General features: G+C 40.1%; 1 protein-coding gene across 1 annotated transcript; it reads right to left on the bottom strand.

Moving 5' to 3' along the window:
* Nucleotides 1–3,758: 3,758 nt before the first annotated feature.
* Nucleotides 3,759–20,246, bottom strand: TNFRSF11B (TNF receptor superfamily member 11b). Its single transcript, XM_056483372.1, has 5 exons — nucleotides 19,800–20,246; nucleotides 10,182–10,551; nucleotides 6,508–6,702; nucleotides 5,956–6,180; nucleotides 3,759–4,937 (listed from the first exon to the last, which is right to left on the bottom strand). The coding sequence occupies exons 1-5, from the start codon at nucleotides 19,827–19,829 to the stop codon at nucleotides 4,549–4,551; spliced, it is 1,209 nt and encodes a 402-aa protein (XP_056339347.1). The 5' UTR covers nucleotides 19,830–20,246; the 3' UTR covers nucleotides 3,759–4,548.
* Between the last annotated feature and the right edge of the window lie 836 nt (nucleotides 20,247–21,082).

Raw genomic sequence — 21,082 nt, 5'->3', positions numbered from 1 at the left:
TTCCCTTCTTAGATAAAGAATTAAAGGAGAAAAACATTCTCCAGAAAGTTCTGTCTTCACCATTATTGAACCACACCCTGTCTTCTTCATATAAGAAATATTGCCAAAGCCACAGTCTTTCATCATGTGGTTCCTTTTAAATAACCTCCTAGGTACTAAAGGTCAGGATGATTTTAAAAAAATAGCCTGGTAGAATGAAAGAACTTTTTTTAAATGCAAAAAGACAAACAGAGGAATCCTACGCAAACTTGCCATAAATACAAGGGATGAAGAGGATGATGAGTGGGATAAACTATGTTCATATTGTGTTCATCTGCTTTACTTCATCTCAAGCTTTGTTCAGTTCAAAAGTCTAATATAAAAATAGAATTATTCAACTAATTGCAATTCTGTATCCATTCTTATGTCTTTTCCCATAGATTTGTCCTTGAAGTCCACCACAGCCTGAGCTTTTTATATATATTTTTTATCTCCTCACTACTGAGCTTATTGCCAATATTGCTTCAACTAATTAAGGTAAAGAAAGAAAAAATGCAAAACTCTTTCTTTTTCAGGTATTTTTGTCCAAAATTTATTTCTCCATGTTATTTCAACAAAGAAATATTTTGAAGGGTGGGCCTTTCCCATATTTGACATTTGTCCAAAATTGAATAGTTTCCGATAGTCTGCAGAAATTATGGGTACCTTATTCTCTAAATATTTGCTTATTTCTGAGCCATGGTTTTGAATTATTTTAAGGATGAAAATTTGGGAACTTTGAAGGTGATTCATGAGCAAATCAGACACCTCTGCCTTGGATGTGGCAATGCTGACCCATATCAGGACAGGCAGGGTGGGTGTCTGAGGGTGCTGAAGAGCTTGGCTGAGTTGCAATCCCCACCCCAGGATAAGCTGTGTCTCTGGTGTAAGGTGTGTGTGAGTCTGTGTGTCCTGCTCAATTTCAGTTTTATGCACATTCCCAACCATCACTTTGAAACGTCATTATTCAGTTCTCTACACTTTTTAAAAGCTATCTAATAGCAGGTGGCTCTGTTTTTAAAACATTCAGTCTATAGCAAATTATACTATTGATTTTTACTCTGAGAACATTCCTGGGCTATGGCCAGGGACCAGGTCAGGGTCTATTGTGCTTGCTGATGTGCACAGCATAAAAAAATATTATTACAGAGCTTAGTGTTCTAGTTTCTTCATTAATTTCCCCCATACTCCAAAGCATTTTCTGGGACTCAAGAGACTGCCTTGATGGAGGACAGCTGCATATAAAAAAACTAAATTAAAAAGCAGGGTTGTAAAAGATTTTGGAATCACAGGGCTGTGCTTTAAACCCATGGTATTTTTTGATAGCTCAGGAGAGGATGCTTCTAGAGCAGAGCTGGGCAGACAACAGCCAAAGAGCCTCCCTTAAAGCCCATCTCACTGTCTCCCTCAAACCTTCCCAAAACTGCTTTTCCTTTCTTTCAGTGAAGGGGAAGCTGACAGGACAGGATAATCCCTGCCCCTTCCTGGGCAGCAGAGGCAGCACACTCCTCTTGCTTCTCTGTTCCTCTACTCCTTTCCACCCCAAGGCAAGGCTGGCCTCACCTCTGCCAGAGGATGGCAAAACATTTGCTTCCTGAGTCTGGTCTGCAGCCAGGCTGGGAGGAGAGCAGGGATTGTCACTCTGGCAGGTCAGGGCACCCTGAGCACAAAATCCTTCTTCAGGTCACCTCCAAGGCCCAGCTCTGGTTGTTTGTCCCCTCACACCTCACATTTTCCTCCCCACAGCAGCATTTCCTCAAGTCAGGACACAGGGACCCCTCTCCTACCTGCTGCCCATTGCGCACCTTCTTCCTCCTGCAGCCTTCCTTATAAAACAAGCTACCACCCCCAAACCCACAATTTTTCCAAGCATTCCTCCCACTTTCTGTTTGCCTCACCCTCTCCCTCATTATCCTGGGTCTTGCTTTTGTTTGTCTTGGCTATTTTGGGCCGGGGAAGGGAATATAGTTTAAATGTCACCTGCCCAGGATGTGTTCGAGTCATTCCAGCTGAGTGAAGCTGAATTGACAAATGAGGCACAAACTGGCTGAGAAGGGTCTACCTGAGCATGGGCAACTGATTAACTGAATCAGCTTTAAGAGGTATAATTCATTAAGCACATGTAACCTTGAATTTAGGGGGGAAAAATCTTTTTTTGAAAGGCACAGGTTATAGTTCAATGCTCAATTTTCCCAGGAGATCCAGTCCAGGCCATACTCTACTGTGGTGAAGCATAACATGTTTACATGGTAGTTACAACTTAAATCTGTAGCTCTGGCTCCAAGCACTTCTTCACTATTGTCATTCCTGAAGGACCACAAACACTGCATTGTTTACAATAAGAGTTACATTTGTCCACTTGAACAATGAAAGTATAAATGTATAAATTAAAATCCATGCACTAAGAAGCAATTGTGCTTTCCTCTAGAGGGCTCTATCACTGTGAAAAATTTTTAAATTATAGTGCTACTTGATACTATAACTATACTATCAATTACAAAATTGTTGTATATGGAGAAAGGATTAAGACGATATTGTTTACAAGATGTGTGTAATTTTCATTTTGTTGCCAGTAAGATCATTATTCTCACTTTAACACCTATTCTCACTAGAACACCCCAAACCTCCACACCTGTCAGACTCATGGAAACATCTGGTATCTATTTTGCAAATTTGAGTCTGTTGTTATAATCTTTTAATTACAGGTAAAACCAATTTCTGTTGTAGAAGTATGCAAATTATCCCAAATGAATCAACACAAAACTAGGATTTTTTTTCATGTTCAGCACCATTTCTCAGCTACATCAATAAATGAGATGCTAATAGCATCTGAAATTTAAAAGGGAGTTTATTCCTTTTGATAAAAAAGTGATGTGAGAATTCAGTGAAAAATGAATCCCAAGTATTTTAAATCAGTATGTCCCATTTGTATTTGCTATATGGAGAGCAATTCTGATGAGCACCTATCTTATCAACCAGAAATCTCTTTCTTGTGCTTTGCTTAAGAAGAATAGGAGAATATTTGTCATACAAGGCTAAAAAAGCTTACGGATTTTCTTAACTGACACAATGGAAAACAATATGTTGAATATTCAAGCTCTGTTCACATGGTTTAAAGAAAAAACCCCAGGAGTATAGTCTTTCTCTGAAGCCACCAAAGCCTTTGGCTTGCATTGTGAATGACCACTGGTCCTTAAAATTGTGAGCTTTTGATAATGACACTGTGCATCCACCCCCTGTTCTGTTTTTATGGGGCTCAGGGCTTTGTAGGTGCCTCATTCTGCAGCTGAGGGAAATGTAAATAACTATTTTTTATATGACCTCTCCGTGCTCCCTTCTTTTAAACACAGTGGCAATATGTGAGGCTTTCCAAGCCTGTCAGGCCCATGCATCGTCTTTCCTCCATTAAATTATAAGCTGTGGTTAGGGCAAAGGCTGTGAGCTCTCCAAGAACATCACCAGGCCAAGAGTGGTGCTGGGCCAAATGTGTCTATGGAGTTGTAGTTGGTCGTATCAGAACCACCTGGGCCTCTTAGGCTGGAACCATTACAACTTTTTTAGCTTCTTCTCCACCTTTGCAGTGACCATGAAAATCCAGTGCTAATCGATATTTACTTGGTTCACATATTAACTACTAGACCAGACAGGGAGTAGCAGAGACCCAAGCCCAAGATAAAGTGCAAAAATCCAGTCTGTCTTTGTAATTAGTTCCTGCTTTAGAGTCAAGAGTAAAACACCAGTCAAAAAGTAAACTGAAAAATTTAATTGCTTTATAAAATAAGATTATGAAATTCTATATAAAAATCCAGCTTCTTAAATATGGTACATTCACTTCTTCACAGAATATATAAATATTCAGGTCACTTGAGCTATATTTTCACCATATTTGAGTTAAACTCATTGGATAAATTAAAACATCCTTACCAAAAGATACCACAACTTATACAAATAATACTAAGCAATAATACATTTTTTAAATACAAAATGTAAAGAAATTAATAACTCTTAGGGCATGCTACAAAATTTTGCCAGAAAAATATATGGAATCATTTTTGTTTAACTAGAAAATATACAGTGTGCTTTCCAATTCTCTTCCTAAAATTCAGTCTCAAACAATTTCCATTTAATTTAATAAATATGTACAACAAAAAGGTTTATTCCTTGAAGAATATAAATAGCAAATACTGGAGTAGAGCCTGGTCTGGCATTCCTTTCTCCTCTAGTGACTATAGTGGGACTTTTCGACTCTGAATGTGCAAAAATGCAGAATCAGGCTCTTAGTGTTACCATTGGGTTAATAGCTTTTACAAAAGTGATTTTTATTAAAGGAAAAAACAAAAACAAAACAAAAGAAAAAAAAAAAAAACCAGCAAAAAACACCTTTAAAACCACGGCAGGAGACTTAGAACTATTCCAGTCAGGCATTTCTATAAATAGTAAATCAAAATGTGGTGAAATAATGTTCCAGTTTAATTACTGCTAGCAGTAATTAGGGAAAAATAGTCAGTGGAGAAAGAAACGTATCTTGAGTTAGACACATCTTACTTTCACAGATTTCAGTTGGTTCCCTACCATTTCTAAAAAGAGTTTCTGGTATAATCTATACATTGTAAATCTGTGAAGAAACTTAATCACCTTCTTCAGGCTCTGGATGGCTCGTTTTGGAAAGTGGTACATTTTCAAGTGCTTCAGTCCATACATTAAACCCTTAATGGTGTCTTGGTCACCATTCTTTATTCTCCACAGATTGAGAAGCTTCAGAACTTGCTCTGTGGGTTGACATAGTTTCATTGTGCGCTCAACATCTTCTTTTCCCACTTTCTTTCCTGGTAAGCTTGCCATCAGCACGTTGAGATGTTCAAAGGTGAGGTTCAGGTGGCCAACATGCTTTAAGACACTGCTTTCACAAAGATCGATATCTACAGAAAGCAAAAAGAGAATAAAGTACAGAACATTACAACTTTACTGCAGCCTGAAAAAAACCTTCCAAAATTCCAATTTGCTTTCCAAATTCCTTTGCTTCAAATAATTCTCTTATCTTTGCTTTTTTGGGCCCATCTATCCTGTAAAATGTTGTGTGTATCTGATAGGACTTCCAGTATTTGGTTCCAGTGAATGAAAATTTAGCTTGTTCTCTTCATAAATGCCTAGGCAAGCTTTGTTAAAATAGTAATTTTGAATTTTGATTTACTCTAGACACTTCACAGACTGACAAAAGCATACATACTAAATAGCAGAGGGGTATAAAATTCTGCAGCATTTTTCAAATCTATTCTGAGTGGACAAAATGTCATTTAAATGTGGTTTTAGATGGTGGCTTAGATGAAAAGAGTTGGCCTGACTGTGGTAAAAAACCTTGATATTAATACTGCAGCACTATTTCATCTTTGAAACATGTCTTTGTAGACAGCACAAACAAAGCAATGAATCAGCATGACAAAGAGGTACCAGAAGGGAAAAAGAAGGGAAAGCCTGTCGATGTATTCCTCACTCCCATATGCTCCCACCCTGCGGATAAATGTCCCAGTCCAAAATATTGGACTTTATCTACTTTACAGAAGACAAACTGCACTCTCAGCTGCAGGGAACCAGCTCCCTCTAACCTTGGTTGCTCAGATATTACAAACGCTCTTCACTTGATCAAAATTCTTTGTATGTTGTGCAGTCTCAAAAGGGGACCTTGCTCACAGCACAACACACGCTCCAAAGTGGGCTACAAGTCAGGGAAGAATTCAGTCCTTGACTGATCTGGAGAAGTGGAATTCTGTTCTTGCTTCCCCTGGACTTCTCTATGTTTACTCCATCAATGAATCTCAGTGAAAGCCTGCAGGCCCTTCTCCAAGCACAACACATCCCCAGGGGGTCTCTGATCCAAGCAATTTTTAAAATGCCATTCAGAAGGTTATTTGTAATGCACATGCTATCACAATAAGATACCTTGGATAATCTTCTTGACCATATCCTGTTCTTTGTTTTGCTGCTTCCATAGTTTCAAAAGCTGGAAGGTCTGCTCTTGAGGGCTGTGCCTTTGTTTAATCCTTTCAATATTTTCTGTGCTAACCTTTGTCCCAGGCAAGCTGTCAGCTAGTATGTTCAGCCAGTTAGGTGTAAGATGAGTAGGAACAGCAAACCTGAACATAGCCTCCTCACACAGAGTTACATCTGAAATGAGAAAGAGAATATTTCAATTGTTCTGACCTCTTACCTTGCCTGTCTCAGAAAAAAACAAACAGAAACCAACCAAGCAGCAAGAATGATAAGAAAAAGTGTTTAAAAAACACACTAAGAAGTTGTCTTCATAGTGCTGTTTCTCTTTGTGTTTGTGTTATTTTTGGTCTGAGCCACAATAATTAAAGTTCTACTATGGCCATCAACATAGCAGGCAGAGAGTTAACAAGCTAGATATTTGTATCCTGGATTTTGGTAAATTAATTTTAATGATAACTAAAGGTATGTTTTCAGAGAACTCTTCCATAATGTGATACACACCTATTCCACATTTTTGAGGTGTCATATCTGTACCTTCCTGACAGATGTTGTCATGAACCTCATTTCCTTTCAAAGCTATTTTGAAACCCAGGGCACTACAGTTTGTGTGCTTAAGACAGGCTGCCTTGGAGGAGGTTTCATTTGAGAAAAATCCCTCTGGACATCTCTCGCATACAGTGTCACTCTCAGGGGTACCTGTGGAAACAGGAAAACAATGCATCCAATTACATATAATCTCAACTGTGGAAAAAAAAATTAAAAAGAATACAGAAAGCAAGGAAAACATTCTTCTCTAAACTGTCATGCTTCTGCTTTTTGCATCTGTGATCTATTAAAGAATCACTTAGAAAAAAAAGAGACATAAGATGCCTTAGGAGAAGGATGTTCCTGCTGATGTAATACAGTAAATAGTACCCTATGCTTGCTACCAAGTTTAAAATCAGTGATTACTGATTAGATCAGTAAAGTAATATATTTAAAACCTCGATTATTTGAGTCTATTCAGACATTACACTATGTCTGATCTTCATCCTTCAACTATACAAATATTCTGTAATCAAATGGCAAAAAAAAGTGTTCTTTATTTCACTCTGCAATAATTGCCCAAAACCTTACTTGAATGGGTTACTACAGTTCTAGATAAAAATACAATCCACTTAAATATAAACTAAAGACAACAATTTTGAAATTCTTTTCAGGGCTTGAATAAAGTGTTACTAAAAGCAAAGAAAGCAGTTTCCAATATACAAAAAAAATTTAATAGACAAACATGTTTTGCTTGTTGATTTATAATGCATAGTTTTACTTCAGAACTAAATATATGATACAACAACAGAATGACAACATATGGTTCTAGCACATTTACAAAAAGTAAGAAAATGAATCCATGAAATTTGAAACTATGCAGTCTAACCACCAGTGGCAGGCAAGTAACAGCTTCAATAACTGCTGTATATTCACTCCTAATTCATCCTTATTCATCCAACATTTAACAAGTGCCTGAAGTCTGGTATCTAATACTGCAATATTGAACATGAACTTAAGCACATGCTTAAAATTTATTTGAAAAAACTAGAAACTATATTTGAATAAGAAAATACCTCCATCTAGTGCATTTTTAAAGTATTTACATATGGATACTTATTTTAATGTTAGTTTTTAAATAAGTTTTTATTTATTTCGGGAAATCCTTAGAGAAAAAGAGTATGCATCCCAAGTTCTCAATCAGCTGTGAAATCAAGAATCGTTCTTGCATACGACCTGACCTAGCACTTCATCAGACAACCAGTGAAAACAAAGGAGATTATAGTTGCTAGAGACCCTGTATGAGCCAACATATGCCATCCCAAATCCTGTGTTTCTTCAGCCACAGCATTGCTCTTGGGCACTGCCTGCAGCTCTGGGCTGGACAAAGCTCCAGCCAGCACCTGCACTTCACAGGCAGCAATCAGCTGTCCTGACACAGCTGCATTTTAGCAACTTTCCATGCTACAGACAGGTGCTGTTGTGTCCTGGCAGCAAGGAAGTGGAAGAAAGGAGTGTTTCTGCAAATGGTGCATCGTTCTGCTCAGAGCTTGCTGCATAATCTTTGCAGCACAAGGGAGGAATCTACCAGGTAATCCATCAGTGTTCTCAGGACTGAGCATGGAATCACCCTCCAGCTCTGCCAGCTTCTTCACTCTTTATTTCTCCTCTCTTGTTCGAGTTGCAAATTGCCGCTGTCTGTCCTTCTGCCACTCCCTCCAGCTCTCCTGGAATCCCCCATTCTTCCCAGGGAAACGGCAGCCGCCAGCGAGAGCCAGAGCAGCCTCGCAGCAGTGCTGCTTTCCCAGTACAGTGCTGCTTTCTCAGTACAGTGCTGCTATAAACCCTGCCTCCTGCAGGGCCAGCCGTGGCAGAAAGGAACAAAGCCTAATCTGCACTCACAAAAAGGGATTACAAAAGCAAGGTGATATCCCAGGGTGATCATGAGCAACGGGCACTGGGGAAACTGATTCCTAATGCTTTAAGCCTTAAATGAGGCACTGGACCTCACCATCTTCCTGTGTGGGAGTGGAAACATATTTTTCTGCTCTTAGGTCTCATTTCACCTGAATTTGCATCATTACAAAGTTCAAGGCTATCATATGGCAAAAAGCAGTAACACAGTGCAGTACATGCTTATTAAATTCTTTGTTGCCTCAAAAACTGACTATTGACACAGGGGGATGCAATTATTTTTACAATGTTGTCATTCTTTTTTGAGGTCTGCTTGGGTTTAGCTGCTGCAATCTGATGGTTTTCTGGAAACCAACTTTTCAAGATATTACAAAATCCAACTTTTTGTCTTCTTTAAAGGTTTGCTTCATTCTGGACCGAATTATTGAAATTTTTCTGTCTGCCATGTTTCACCATGCTCATAGGGATGCAGCAGGCTGGCTGCTCAGACAATTTATACTTTGTTCACCTCCCAAAGTCCTTCTGAGGACTTTGTTACTGGCCCCTTTTGATTTGCTGCCGAGATGCAGTGGAACCTCATTAACCCAAGCCCCTGGGTATAATGGTTTAGGTTAATGAAGGTTTACAATATGGAAATGTGGTAGCTGCCAGTGGAAATGCTTAACAGCAGAAGGGCATCAGAGTAAAGCGTCATCAACCAATTACTCAAGGACTAGAGAGCAGCTACAGCAGCGATATTTCTCCTTACGTCAAAGTTGCTCTCCAGTGAGGGTTCATAACCCAGAAAATGACTCCCAGTCTGGCACTCTGATCAGCTCTAAAATGTACAGGCCAGCCCTAGTGTTTCTCACTGCAGGTAGGTCATTCCTAGGGAAATCATTCTGTAGTCTGATTGCCTGCAGGTGTCTGAGACACTTTGATTTTCTGCATTCCCTTCCTCAGTGCTCTTCTCCATGCAGTTATCAAGCCCTGGCACCACGACAGTTTACAATCCTTTCAGGCTGTGTTAAATGCTGGAGCTATACTGGGCCATGGCATTTGCCAAATAATAAATGATGGATTTTGTTTTGAGGGAAGAATGAATTATTAGTTTAACAATTTATGTTGTCTTAAATCAAGAATACACTCCACTGAAAAGTGCTGCTTTGCACTATATTGCCACCAGACTTTCAGCACTATGCCAGCCTGCTTGACAAAGAAATGGTTGTTTGCTTGATAATAGTAACAGTTTTCCTAAGAATTCCACTTAGGATGCTGAAAATTAATTATTTCCACATATTGCAGTGATGCTAGAGCTATATTAATGTTGTTATAATTATATACTTGGTGTGAACCATATAGTGCTCCTGGTGTTTGTCAAGATATACAGTTATTTGAAGCAGCAGATTTCAAAATGAAAAACATTATTATTTATCACACGCACAAATACTACATTCCAGATAATGTTCCTTTAAAAGAGGCAATCCATCATGTTTCTCATTAGACTGCAATTTGCTACATTTGCTACTGCCATTAAGTTATATATTACAGCAGGAGCAGAGTATTCCACTGAGAAACCTTCCTTTGGCTAGAATCCAAAAGATGAAGATTAGAACAGGTTCAATTGGCTTTACAATTTACTGTCCTGCAATTTCATCTGGACAAGCCTCTTTCCTAATCTTGTAATTGCCACGAGTCGTGGACGTGCGGCGGAGCTCTGATTACGCCTGTCGTATGGAGGGAGGAGCGCGACCCACCTGCCTGGGCAACACCGAAGCCGGGCGGACACTCCGTGTGCCTCAAGCAGAACTCGAGCTCCAGGTACCTGCCCGGGACGCACTCGCAGACGCGGTTCTGTGTGCTGGAGCACTCCTGCCGGACGAACTGCAGCTCCTTGCAGACGGTGCTGCAGTACTGGCACTCCTCGTTGCTGTTCCACTCGTCGGCGTAGTACTGAGCCGGGCACGGAGCGCACTGCGTCGGGCTGCTGGCGCTGCAGTGCCGCTTCACGTAGCTGCCGGGGGGACACTGGTCACACAGCAGCTGCCGAGATGTCCCCGGGTCGTAGTGGAGATACTTGGGGGGAGAGTCATCCTGGATGGTCCACTTGACAGAAATGTCCAAGAGCTAGCAACAGAAAAATAAAACATCACTTCCTTTTAGTTCCGGGGAGCACCATGATCACAAGAAAACCTGCACTTTAATGAGTTTATGAGTCTACTTATGTCACTATCTTCAAACAAATATTTGCATTAGAAACTTCCGAGATACTGACCAGCTTCCAGACTCTCCCATGTCTATCTTCGAATGGGGAAGTTTTAGGATCTTATCTAGCAAATCTTCCTGACCTAAATTATTCCTTCCATAAATGTAGATCCTATTCTTCTCCGATTTACACCCTCTTAATATCACTGGGCAATGACCTTTTACTGTCTGGCACCAGAGAATTTGTGCAATGCACAGCAAAGGTGGAGATTACGCACCTTTGTGTTCTTAAGTATTGAGTGCTTCAGATGCAAAAGAAATCGTGCCTGAGCATATGAATTTGACCAGAGTACTGCACCCTCACCACAGATACCTTTAAAGGTGATTCCTTACACTTTATCTTACATTATTTTCTACCAGAAATTAATGGCTAGAACAATAGGGTTACTTTTTAATTGCCTTCCATTTAATTTTGCACTGATACACAGAAGCTTTTGGGATGTAATGTGGCAGCTACATCAAAGGTGAAGACACAACTTGAGATAGAGGTAAGAATGACACAGGTTGGGAAGGGCACATTAAAGACTTAATTGCATGACCTGGAAGAGACCAAGGACAATGCTTTCATTTCCTGCCTAAAACCACAGGCTCACAGCTGTGGTGAAAAGCTGGTTCAGTAGCAGCACATGCCATGACAGCTACAGCCCCCCCTGCTTCCTAGAACAATCTGCTTTGCTGGTGTGATTGGGGACTAGCGATGTGAGACACCCTGCCCTGCTGCAGAGACAACCTCCAGATCACTTCGTTTTGGCCTTATAATTGAACATTTGGTTCTGTGATTCCACCAGTCTACCACAAAAATGACTCTCGAGAACCACCCTGATCCGCATAGGTTCTGCCAACAGCTCGCTCTCCTCACTGGTAACCCAGCTCTGTCCCAGCCCTGTATGCATGGCTGCATGGCTTCTCTTCCAAAACGTGTACATTTTATAAAGATGAAGTAAACTGGATCTGACTTTTTTTCTGTATCCAATAAAATTATAGATCTAATTGACTTTGTTGCTATTTTAACCCCCGTCAGCTGTATTCACTGTATTCCGTTGCCAATTCAATTTCAAAAATATATTTCCTCTTTTAAAAATGTCCCCAAAGTATAAGTGGAATTAACTTTTTTTCTTAAGATGCTTCATTTAATGGCCTCACTTTTGCCACATCATGGCACTTCTAAAACCATAGTCTTATTAAGTTTGGAAAGGACAATTTAAAACTTCATCTGCATTAACACTGTTCACAGTAAACAGCAAGTGATATGAGATGCTTAACTTAGGAACTCTGACTCATTAAGCAAAAACTCTTAAATGCATTCTCCTGTTGCATGTCTATGTCACTTTTCATACAGCTATACTTAGGCTGAGGAATGAAATGCAGATAGTATGGATATTCTCTACAGCCTCTTGTAGCTACCCTTGACTAAGTCTGATAACTTATCCCATTTCTAGAGATGGAGATCTCACTTTTCTTGTGGTCTCAATGCACAATACCCTTCATTGTGAGAAATTCCTTATTAGTCTTTGAAGTTTGATGAACAACTCCATTTTCCTTAAATGACTGGATATGTTTCATGCGATCTATTTAACAAAGAGGGCGCAGCACATTTTTTAATAGTGAGTGGCTTTACATTGAGGAAAAATGCCCCCACCCTTGGTAAATCTACAGCTATGACTCTAGTAATAAGGAAGTCCTAGTAATCTCATTAATTGTTCATGAGAAGAGTAAAGTTTTCTTCTATGGTTTTAATTCAGTAATAGATAATGCAGCATCCCAGTGTCCAAGACTTGCATGGATAAAAGCATTCCCTTCACAGGACAGATCTGAATACATCATGTGGCACAGGCACTACAAAGACAAGCATCAACACATACTTCACTCAGATGTCTGTGAAAACCCAAGACAATTCCCAACAGAGATGAAAATCTGACACTGAAAATTATTAAGAGACAGCAACCAGTCATATGGGCAGCATGTCCTCGTGGAGAAACACCACTATTCCTGCTCTGCATTGCACAGCTTCCCACAAATCCAGAGCTGGCACTGCAGTAGAATCTGCTCCTCTGGGTTTGCCTCTGCCCTTGGTGACACATTTTCACATAATGAACAGGTAGATGAATCATTTCATAACGTTAACACTACTCTGCAACATGTAGGAGCAAGAATAACAAGATTTTATCTATTTTCCTTACTCAACTATTTACATTGGAAACCATGTATGAGACAAGTAAAGAGTTTTGCTGCAGGGGATGATTCAGCATTAAAATTAATTAGATTTCAATAATCAGGGTATGAAAGCATAGGGGTTTGTAGGGAAAAATGGAGGCACTTGCTTCCTGAAGAACCTACAGCTGTGGGAAACGAGCCAATAAAAATTGAAAACATTTCAACACGATTTGAGAGGAATTGATTTTTAAAATTGAGAAAACAATACTTGAACCATATGTGTGTGAGACATACAGAGTTTTGTCCTTGGAAGAACCAATAACTATGAACTAATAATTGCAACTAGAATATTATTAATCTAAATGAGTGTAACCAAACCCCATAATAATCAGATTAATAAATCAGCATGACAAAAAGAACAGTTCTCCAAGTTGATTTTTTTCTTCATGCTTTTAAAAGCAAAACACATCATACTTGTTTCCCTTTTTTTCCCAGAAACACACATTACATAGCTGCAGTAATCTATTGATCAGTGGCTGAGCCACATGGATGCAGGATCCAACTATTTTATTTAATAAAATATTATGACAAAAAGATTCTTCAGTCAAACAAAAGATATAAATGCAATGAATATCTCAGAATTTTACCTGAGCATTTTATACATAATTTTCAATACAGAGCTAGATTACCATTACTACTGTTAGACTACTATGAGTCTTTCAGCACAGTGAGCTGTGCAACTCACTGCTCAAGGACATTGCAAACAGTTGAGTTCAAGATGATACCTGACATACTAATGGATGAAAATAATAAAGGACTATTAAACATAAACATCACTGTTTGATCAAGAAATCCCAAATCAAAAACTGAATTCACAAGAACAGTGATATTTTTCTGTCCTTTTCTTCCATTTCTTCTATGCATTAGATACCAACCACTGCCATAGACAGCATATGGGTCTTTTTAGGGCATTTTTTCTAGATTATTTTTTAGACATTTTTTAGCCATTAGTATGATGCTAAGTACATTTTTAGACCTCAATCCCCAATACCATACTTCACAAGACTATTGTAAGTTGCTTGATAATAAGAAAAAAGATCTTCAAAACTGTCTTCTATGAAGGCTGAAAACACATAGGACACCTGAGTATTCTGAATACTGATATGCAACCTGCAAATCAGAAGTCATCTTTAAACCTACATCAAGTGCCAAAGTAAAGTCAATCTATTTTTCAGATATTTTGCAAGAATTCAGTAGTAATGGTGGGAGATAATGAAATGTAATTTTCACTAGTTTTACTGCAGCAACTTGGTACAAACAGAATGAAAAGACTCTTTTGCCCTCCAGTTCACGGAGTGAGCTGGAGGGGAACATCACTAAATTGTCCTTTCTCCTGGCCTAATACACACAGAGTTTGTGCTTACATTAGGAATTTGCTTCACCTGTTACAGAAGATTTGCAGAGCAAAACAGATGGTGCTGAGCACCTGACATCCACATTATGTATTATTCTGAGGGGATATTTTGGACTGACTTCAATCTGCTCTCATGGACAAGCATGCATTAGTGGTTACAGTGCATCTGGTGTGTCTCTGGGGTCCATCTCTAGATTTACTTTCATCCGTTCAGTTTGCTTTGGTAAATCCACTTTGTGCACACCAGGGCTGCTCTGATGTGCAAACTAAAATACAGAAAATAAGGATGATCAGGAGAGGCACTTCAGAACCATGTTCCTATGACAAATTAAAATGGTATTTAAGTGCATTTTATGTCATTCCTGGCATTTCCTCTCCTAAATTATCCTATGACCAACTTGATGACAGTTTCATAGCTATACAAAACCTCTGATTGATCTGAATGTCCATATTTAAATGTGGTCTACATACTAAGCACCTGAAGGTCTTCTGTAAGAAACAGCACTATTTGAGCACAGGAAAGTGCCATGATCAGAACTTAACAGTTCTGAACAGTGGTCTCCCCAAATCTTCATAGAAAGCGAGATTTCTTCCATAATCATGCTGACACTGGCTTGTTGTGCTCTTGCTGGAAAAGATGCCATGCTAATTTGAAAGGAGGAAGAAATTACAAGTCTGGCTTCAGCCTACTGGAATCAGAAGTAGGGACAATGAGTATGTTAATCCTATAACCCTTAGAAAACCAAAGCTGGCATCCATTAGTGCTGCACATGACCAAATTAATGGTTTTGTCATTGAGAAGATTGTGTAAAGTTCTGTTCATCCTTGTTTTAAAAAGGTTAATTCACTAGGAAGTGGTACAGAGAATGTTTAGAAGGAAATTGAGAGCTTCTTCTTGGAGAGGATCTGGACTTTTTCAATAGCTTGGCAAGTCTCAAGAGAAGCCACGGATTCAGTACAGATAGCCAATGAACTCAGAGAAAACTTTCTTCATTAAAGGATAATGCTGGCAAATGAAAAGGGGATTCTCTTGTCAGTGGAAGATTGGGAACAGCCTTTCAGTGAGAAGCAGGTGTAAGAAACCCATGTGTCTTAAATATAGCTCTCAACACCCTTCTGAAAGCAAATATGACATTTGGTTTCCTGGAAGAGATGGCAAATGGACTGAAGAGATCCAGGCAGTTTCTTTCAGTTTTAAACCCTCAGCCAATTCTTCATATGCCAGCACTAAGAGAAGAAAATAATGCTCAGTATCTTCTTCATCTTGACAAATTAATTGTTAGTGTGATTCATTTGCAAACAGTTTTTCTAGACTTAGTGAAATACTCGATTAGAAAAAACCTCCCAAAGGTTAGAGGTTTTTTTGTTCTATGAGTATGAAATCCTATCAATAACAAAATTGTTACAGCAAAAGAAAACCAGAACAAAACCTAATATCATTAACTACATTTAACAACCTATTGGATGAAACTGAGTTCTAGTGTCATGGGCTCACTTCTAAAAAGAATTCAATTCTTCCTCCATCTCCCTGGGGAAAATCCCCACTCTCAGGATGGCTGTCTCAGTGTGAGGAATTGGGATGAACTGTAAGTATTGAAATACAAGTATACCGTAAGTCAGTGTGACGCAAGTAAATACTGAGAACTTCTTCAAGATGAATTACCCAAGGTTAGACAGCAGTTCTTTCATTGTGTCACTCAGCACATTAGGCCTGAAGCTATATTTCTCCATACCATCCTTATGTCAGCATATACAATGCTAACATAAAAGGCTTGTGCAGTCCATTTGTTTGATTCCTCAGAAGATGCTTTTGAAAGAGAAATAATGTGATTGTAAAATTTCATTTCATATCTTGGGCATAAAAAATACATGGCCTTTTCTTTCATCTTTAAATGTAAGGCAAAGAGCTGCTTGATTTCTCTTGTTGAATTAAAATGAACTAGAAGACAAAGCACATGAAGTAAAAATCCTTCAAGCATCATCCTTTAAATCACTGCTTTGTGGCAGAAAAGAGAGTGGCTTTTCAGCATATGAAAATATTATTATATAGCTTGGCTTTGTGGTTTTGGGTTGTAGACCAAAGGAGAATGTTTAATTTGCTGAGAAAGATAAATCTGTTTCTGTTTTGCATTCCACAAGTATTCCACAGCATATTTTCTCGTGTGATAAATAATCGTTCAAGACATCTGTCAGATTGCTCCCAGTGTTTGCATTGGGTTCAAAGTAAAATCTCACAACTCTCCTGTTTTGCCTTCTATACAAAGTATTTGGACAAAGCAAAGGCAGGAGGCCCTCATATATCCTCAGCCCTTAGGCAGAATTCCTCACTGAAATCATGCACAGGCCCAGAGAAATCCCACTGGCAATATACAGTACTGGATGATATTATCAAGGTCGTTCTCACCAATAACTTGTATCTCAGATCCAGTATGTGATAATGCCATGCTGGATCAAATCCATATATGGAAAATAACCATTGTGAAATACTTGTCATCCTGGGAGAAATTACTCCCATCTAGCTCCCATCTTGCTGTTCTGGAGGCCCATGCAATGAGCAGATTTAATCTCTTTGGGCTCTGCAGCAGTGCTGACCCCTGGGCTGCTGCAGGCCCACGAGAGCACTGCCCAGACTAAGGACCTTTCTGCAGACCACGGCCAAGTGCCAGGTTCACAATGAAATCTAACATGGAGTCATCTTCACTGGTTTGAGTTCACCTTATAAAGCTCTTCCACCATTCTACAAACTGCTTCATTGTAATCCACTCACTTTGGACATAACAGGACTAACTTTTGTTTGGAAGATACTATAAAGTCGAGGCTGTTGTTTCACATAAGGAGTTCAGCTGGTGACTCTCCTGAGTGACCCGTATTCAAAACCAAGGCTATGAAATACTGTCTTCACTTCCCTGTCAGTAAAGAAGTATGTCAAACACTCAAGTCCTGTAGAGAGTTTTTGAGGCACCATTAGTTGTCATCCACAAAGCAATTCAGGGGTCTAACACACTGTTTCATTTTCAGTGGTAGGAAAACAAAATCCAGCTCAAGAGCAGTTTTGGATCTTATCAAAGAAGTGCTAAATTGGAAGTCTTCATTTATGTGAGTTACATTTGCTTCGAAATATGTAGAGAGAGAAAGCAGAGAAAACTAGGTAGATACTCTTCAAAATATGTGTCTTACATTTTGGAATGTTATTCACCAGAGTGACAGCAAGATTTAGAGCTAACCTAAACCTGGGGTGTTCCCACTGTAACTACAGTCTGCCTTTGCACTGACAGAATTACTAACAGCTGACTGCTAGCTAGAAAATGTATGTCTAGTACTATGTGCAAACAGGTGTTTTCACAGAAGGAACAAAATTAAGTTTTCCATGAGATTTTGAACAGTGGGTGTTGCTTCAATTGTGACAATATCTTTTAAAATTTCTTCTGGTAACCTTAGTGTTTTATTTTTAACCAAGACACATGCAGACAGACAGAAAGAAAGTCAGACAGAAAGATAACTCCTACCCTCACAGGCTGCAAAGCCACTGCTGCCTACACACAGCAAACCCAAAAGGCAGGCCAGAAAAAGAATGTCACATGTGCCCAGAGATCCAAAATAGAGAAAGGTCAAGTATGAGGGTCAAGATAGTTACGTGACAAGTAATGAGATTCAGCTCTGGGGAATTTCTTTCCATTCAGTCCAATTTCATAAAGTTTGTAAGCAGCTTTAGTGTTCCAAGCAAACAGCACAAACATAAGTGCACCACCACCGCAGGTACAACCTTTCTGAAACTTTAGCAAAGAGGCCAAGGCTGAAAGTACATCATGCCCCAAAAATCTTTTTAGATACAATGTCTCCAAACTAGGTTCCCAGGTATGTGAACCAAACACATAGAATTTTGAACATAGTTATGCCTCCTAAAAGGGTAGTTATAAAACAGATACTAAAGGTACTTTTCTGAGCTCTAGCACATCTGACAGTACTTAAACTTCACTAATTTTAGTTAAATTTCACAGTAATTTTAAATAAATTTAATAATAATAATAATAATAATAATAATAATAATAATAATGCAGTTGAATAATTATCTCTTTGGTATGTACTGTCACCAATGTATTTCAGCTCCAAGATTCATCTGCCAGAGGATTATCCTGAACTTCACCATATGCTATTACTTTGTGGGAGAGCACAAACAGGCACATTGCATTTAATCAAAATCAAAATCCTGATGTGATTATTTTATGACAGCCACAGATAAGAAGCTAGGTTAATAACCAGATATAGATGAAATTCCCAGATTAACTTCCTGTGATTTCATATTGGCAAAGCAAGCACAACATCAGACATGGGATGAAAAAGTTGTCCTGTGTTTCAATCTGCCGACCACAAGCCTGACAAATTTTGCTTCCCTTGCACCATTAATTACTTTGGGTTTGTTTCTCAAAAAGCTCTTTCAGAAAGTTGTACAGAGAGTAATAAACACGCATTACTCATCAGATCCTGGAAATCTCGTTGCATTTATAAAAAGCTTTCAGAATAAATGGATCTCAGTTCTAATGCTCTGCCACAACATTAATGCCGTTGTACTCACCAAAACAACCCAGAAGCAAGTTACTGTGCTGGCAAAAGCAAAAGTCTACTCTGAATATTATTTTTTAATGTTTTTCTTTGAAAGTTTCCTTATGCAAAAGATGAAGAGCCTCCAAATAGATGTTACACAGGATCTGTCTGTAGGCAGGTTTTAATTAAACTGAACTCATACACAATTCCATATGACTACATGGATTAAATAACATTTTGAAAGATTTACTGCACTGGTAACATCTCTAAATTTCCATCTGGAAATATCTTACTAAATCACTAAGCAAACAAAAACTTATTAAAGCAGGGGCTTATACCAGATTTAATAACCCAACTTCTTCTGTAATAGCTACTGACACAGCTTCTAATTCATCACTTTCTTGCATATGAAGCTGAATTTTCTAAGCCAAGACAAGAACCACACACTTGTGGGGATTTTTTTGTGGAGTTCACAGTGGTTTTCCTGGCTAAGAAAGCCAGCCCAGTACCTGAGATACCAAGAGTGCCACTGCAGCAGAGATTAGAGGCAGGCAAGGAGAAAGCTTTTGTAAATCAGAAACAAACATCCCAGCCTACAGCTTCTAAATTCATTACTTGATACAGGGTTTTGCTTCAGACCAGTATGATGAGGCCTTACAAAAGGAGGGAGGAAGTCAGGGGAAAAAATAAAAAAAAGCAGCAAAATAAAAGCAAATCATGTCACTACCTTGAGAATGGGATGAAAATCCCTGCTGCCTCCCTGGAGCTGGACTTGTCCATCACATTCCAAACTCACCAGGAAAGTTTGGAGAGATGAAACAAGAAGGGTTTACCAAGAAAAGGGAGAGGAGACAAAGCGACCCACAAACAAACAAACAACCCCCCAAAAAACCCCAAACCCAAAACAAAAGCCCCAGAAGAAAAGCCGTGTGTCTCTCGAGCCTGATGTCTGAAGCTGCAGTGCATCCCAGAGCCCATCTACCTCTGCGAAGGCACTCACCACAAGCGTGCAGCACAGGAACTTGTTCATTGTGGTCGGTGGAAGAAACCTCAGCGCGCTGGGAATCAGGCAGAGAGTCAGCGCCAGGCTCCAGCAGCTGCTTACATTCCCAACATTAAAGACACGATATATATATAGTCCCGGTGTAACAGGAAGCTTGGGCTCAGCTTTGATCACACATTCCCTGCCATGACCAAACTTTTCTCTCGCGCACTCCCCCTCACCTCCCCCCACCCCCTACCCCCCCTTTTTTCATTTTCATTTTCTTTTTTTTTTTTTTTTTTTAAGGAACCTGTAAAACTTGGTGACTTAATGGAACCCTTTGAGCGCCGTAACCACAGACTGGAAAATGCAGGAGGGAGTGTCAGGGGCTGGCCAGGGGAGGGTTTAATTGCCCTGTCTGGCTGTCTGGCTGTGCCGCCCTGCGCTGCGCTCTGCAGCGGGGCCGGAGGGGCGGCTCGGCTCCCTTGGCTGGGCTCCCCGGGGGCTCCCAGCAGCGGGGCTGCTGCGACCCAATGCCAGGGCAGGGGCTCTGAGGAGAAGGAGCAGGAGCAGGAGGGTCCCGGTTCGCTGCCGTTCCCTGCCGAGGCAGCGGTGCAGGGACGGCGCCCGCCTCTGGCCCAGGCTGCGGCGCCGCCGGCCCGCGGCGCCTGAGGGGCTCGGCCCGGGGATAGGCCTCACAGCGGGCCCGCGCTGTGATTTCCCAGCCACAGCCTGGCTTCGCTGTGCTCCTGCCCACAGAAGCCCCGCTCAGGGGGCTGCTCCTCCTTCCTCCCAAGTTTAAGTTAAAAAAGGGCATTTTTCGAAAGCCATAAGGATCAAACCCTGCTGTTCATGTTTCCTTGCATTGCTCCGAGGGCTCCATGGAAGGCCTGAAGTGTGCCAGGTGTGGAGCAGAGGAAAGGTGCAGGGAAAGGATTTCTTTTCCCAAGCTGCAGATGGCTATAAAGGATTATGGAAGCCCGTGGGATCCTGGGGTAGAAGCCAAGCCTGATGTGCCTCCAGATTTCACAGATGGTTTTCTCTCCCTTTTCACAGGCCAGACCAAAACCTCAGCTCTGGATATACCAGCTCTTGAAGCATTTGAAACTGGGGCCCCTGTTGGCACTGGGCTGTGCAGTTTTACCCCTTTGAGTCACAAGGCTGAGATGGATTGGCAAGAGTTAGGTGGAAAAAGCCTGTATATTATTTCATAAAAATTCAGCTACACTGTCTGGAAACCAGAATCTTCAAGGACAGCCTCACACGTGCCTCCTTGCAAATCCATAGCCATTTGAACGTGC

Source organism: Oenanthe melanoleuca, chromosome 2 (assembly GCF_029582105.1).
Source record: "Oenanthe melanoleuca isolate GR-GAL-2019-014 chromosome 2, OMel1.0, whole genome shotgun sequence".
Classification (NCBI taxonomy): domain Eukaryota; kingdom Metazoa; phylum Chordata; class Aves; order Passeriformes; family Muscicapidae; genus Oenanthe; species Oenanthe melanoleuca.
Note: the sequence above shows the minus strand (reverse complement) of the source record. Positions and strands in the feature narration are given on the sequence as shown.

What these genes read in the sequence shown, in the direction of transcription:
- TNFRSF11B (XM_056483372.1), bottom strand. Translation starts at nt 19,829, where the DNA reads ATGAACAAGTTCCTGTGCTGCACGCTTGTG. An exon ending in CTTCGGTGTTGCCCAGGCAG is followed by an intron (nt 6,703 to 10,181) that starts GTGGGTCGCGCT and finishes CTGTTTCCACAG; the next exon opens with GTACCCCTGAGAGTGACACT. An exon ending in ACCTCAAAAATGTGGAATAG is followed by an intron (nt 6,181 to 6,507) that starts GTGTGTATCACA and finishes TTCTCATTTCAG; the next exon opens with ATGTAACTCTGTGTGAGGAG.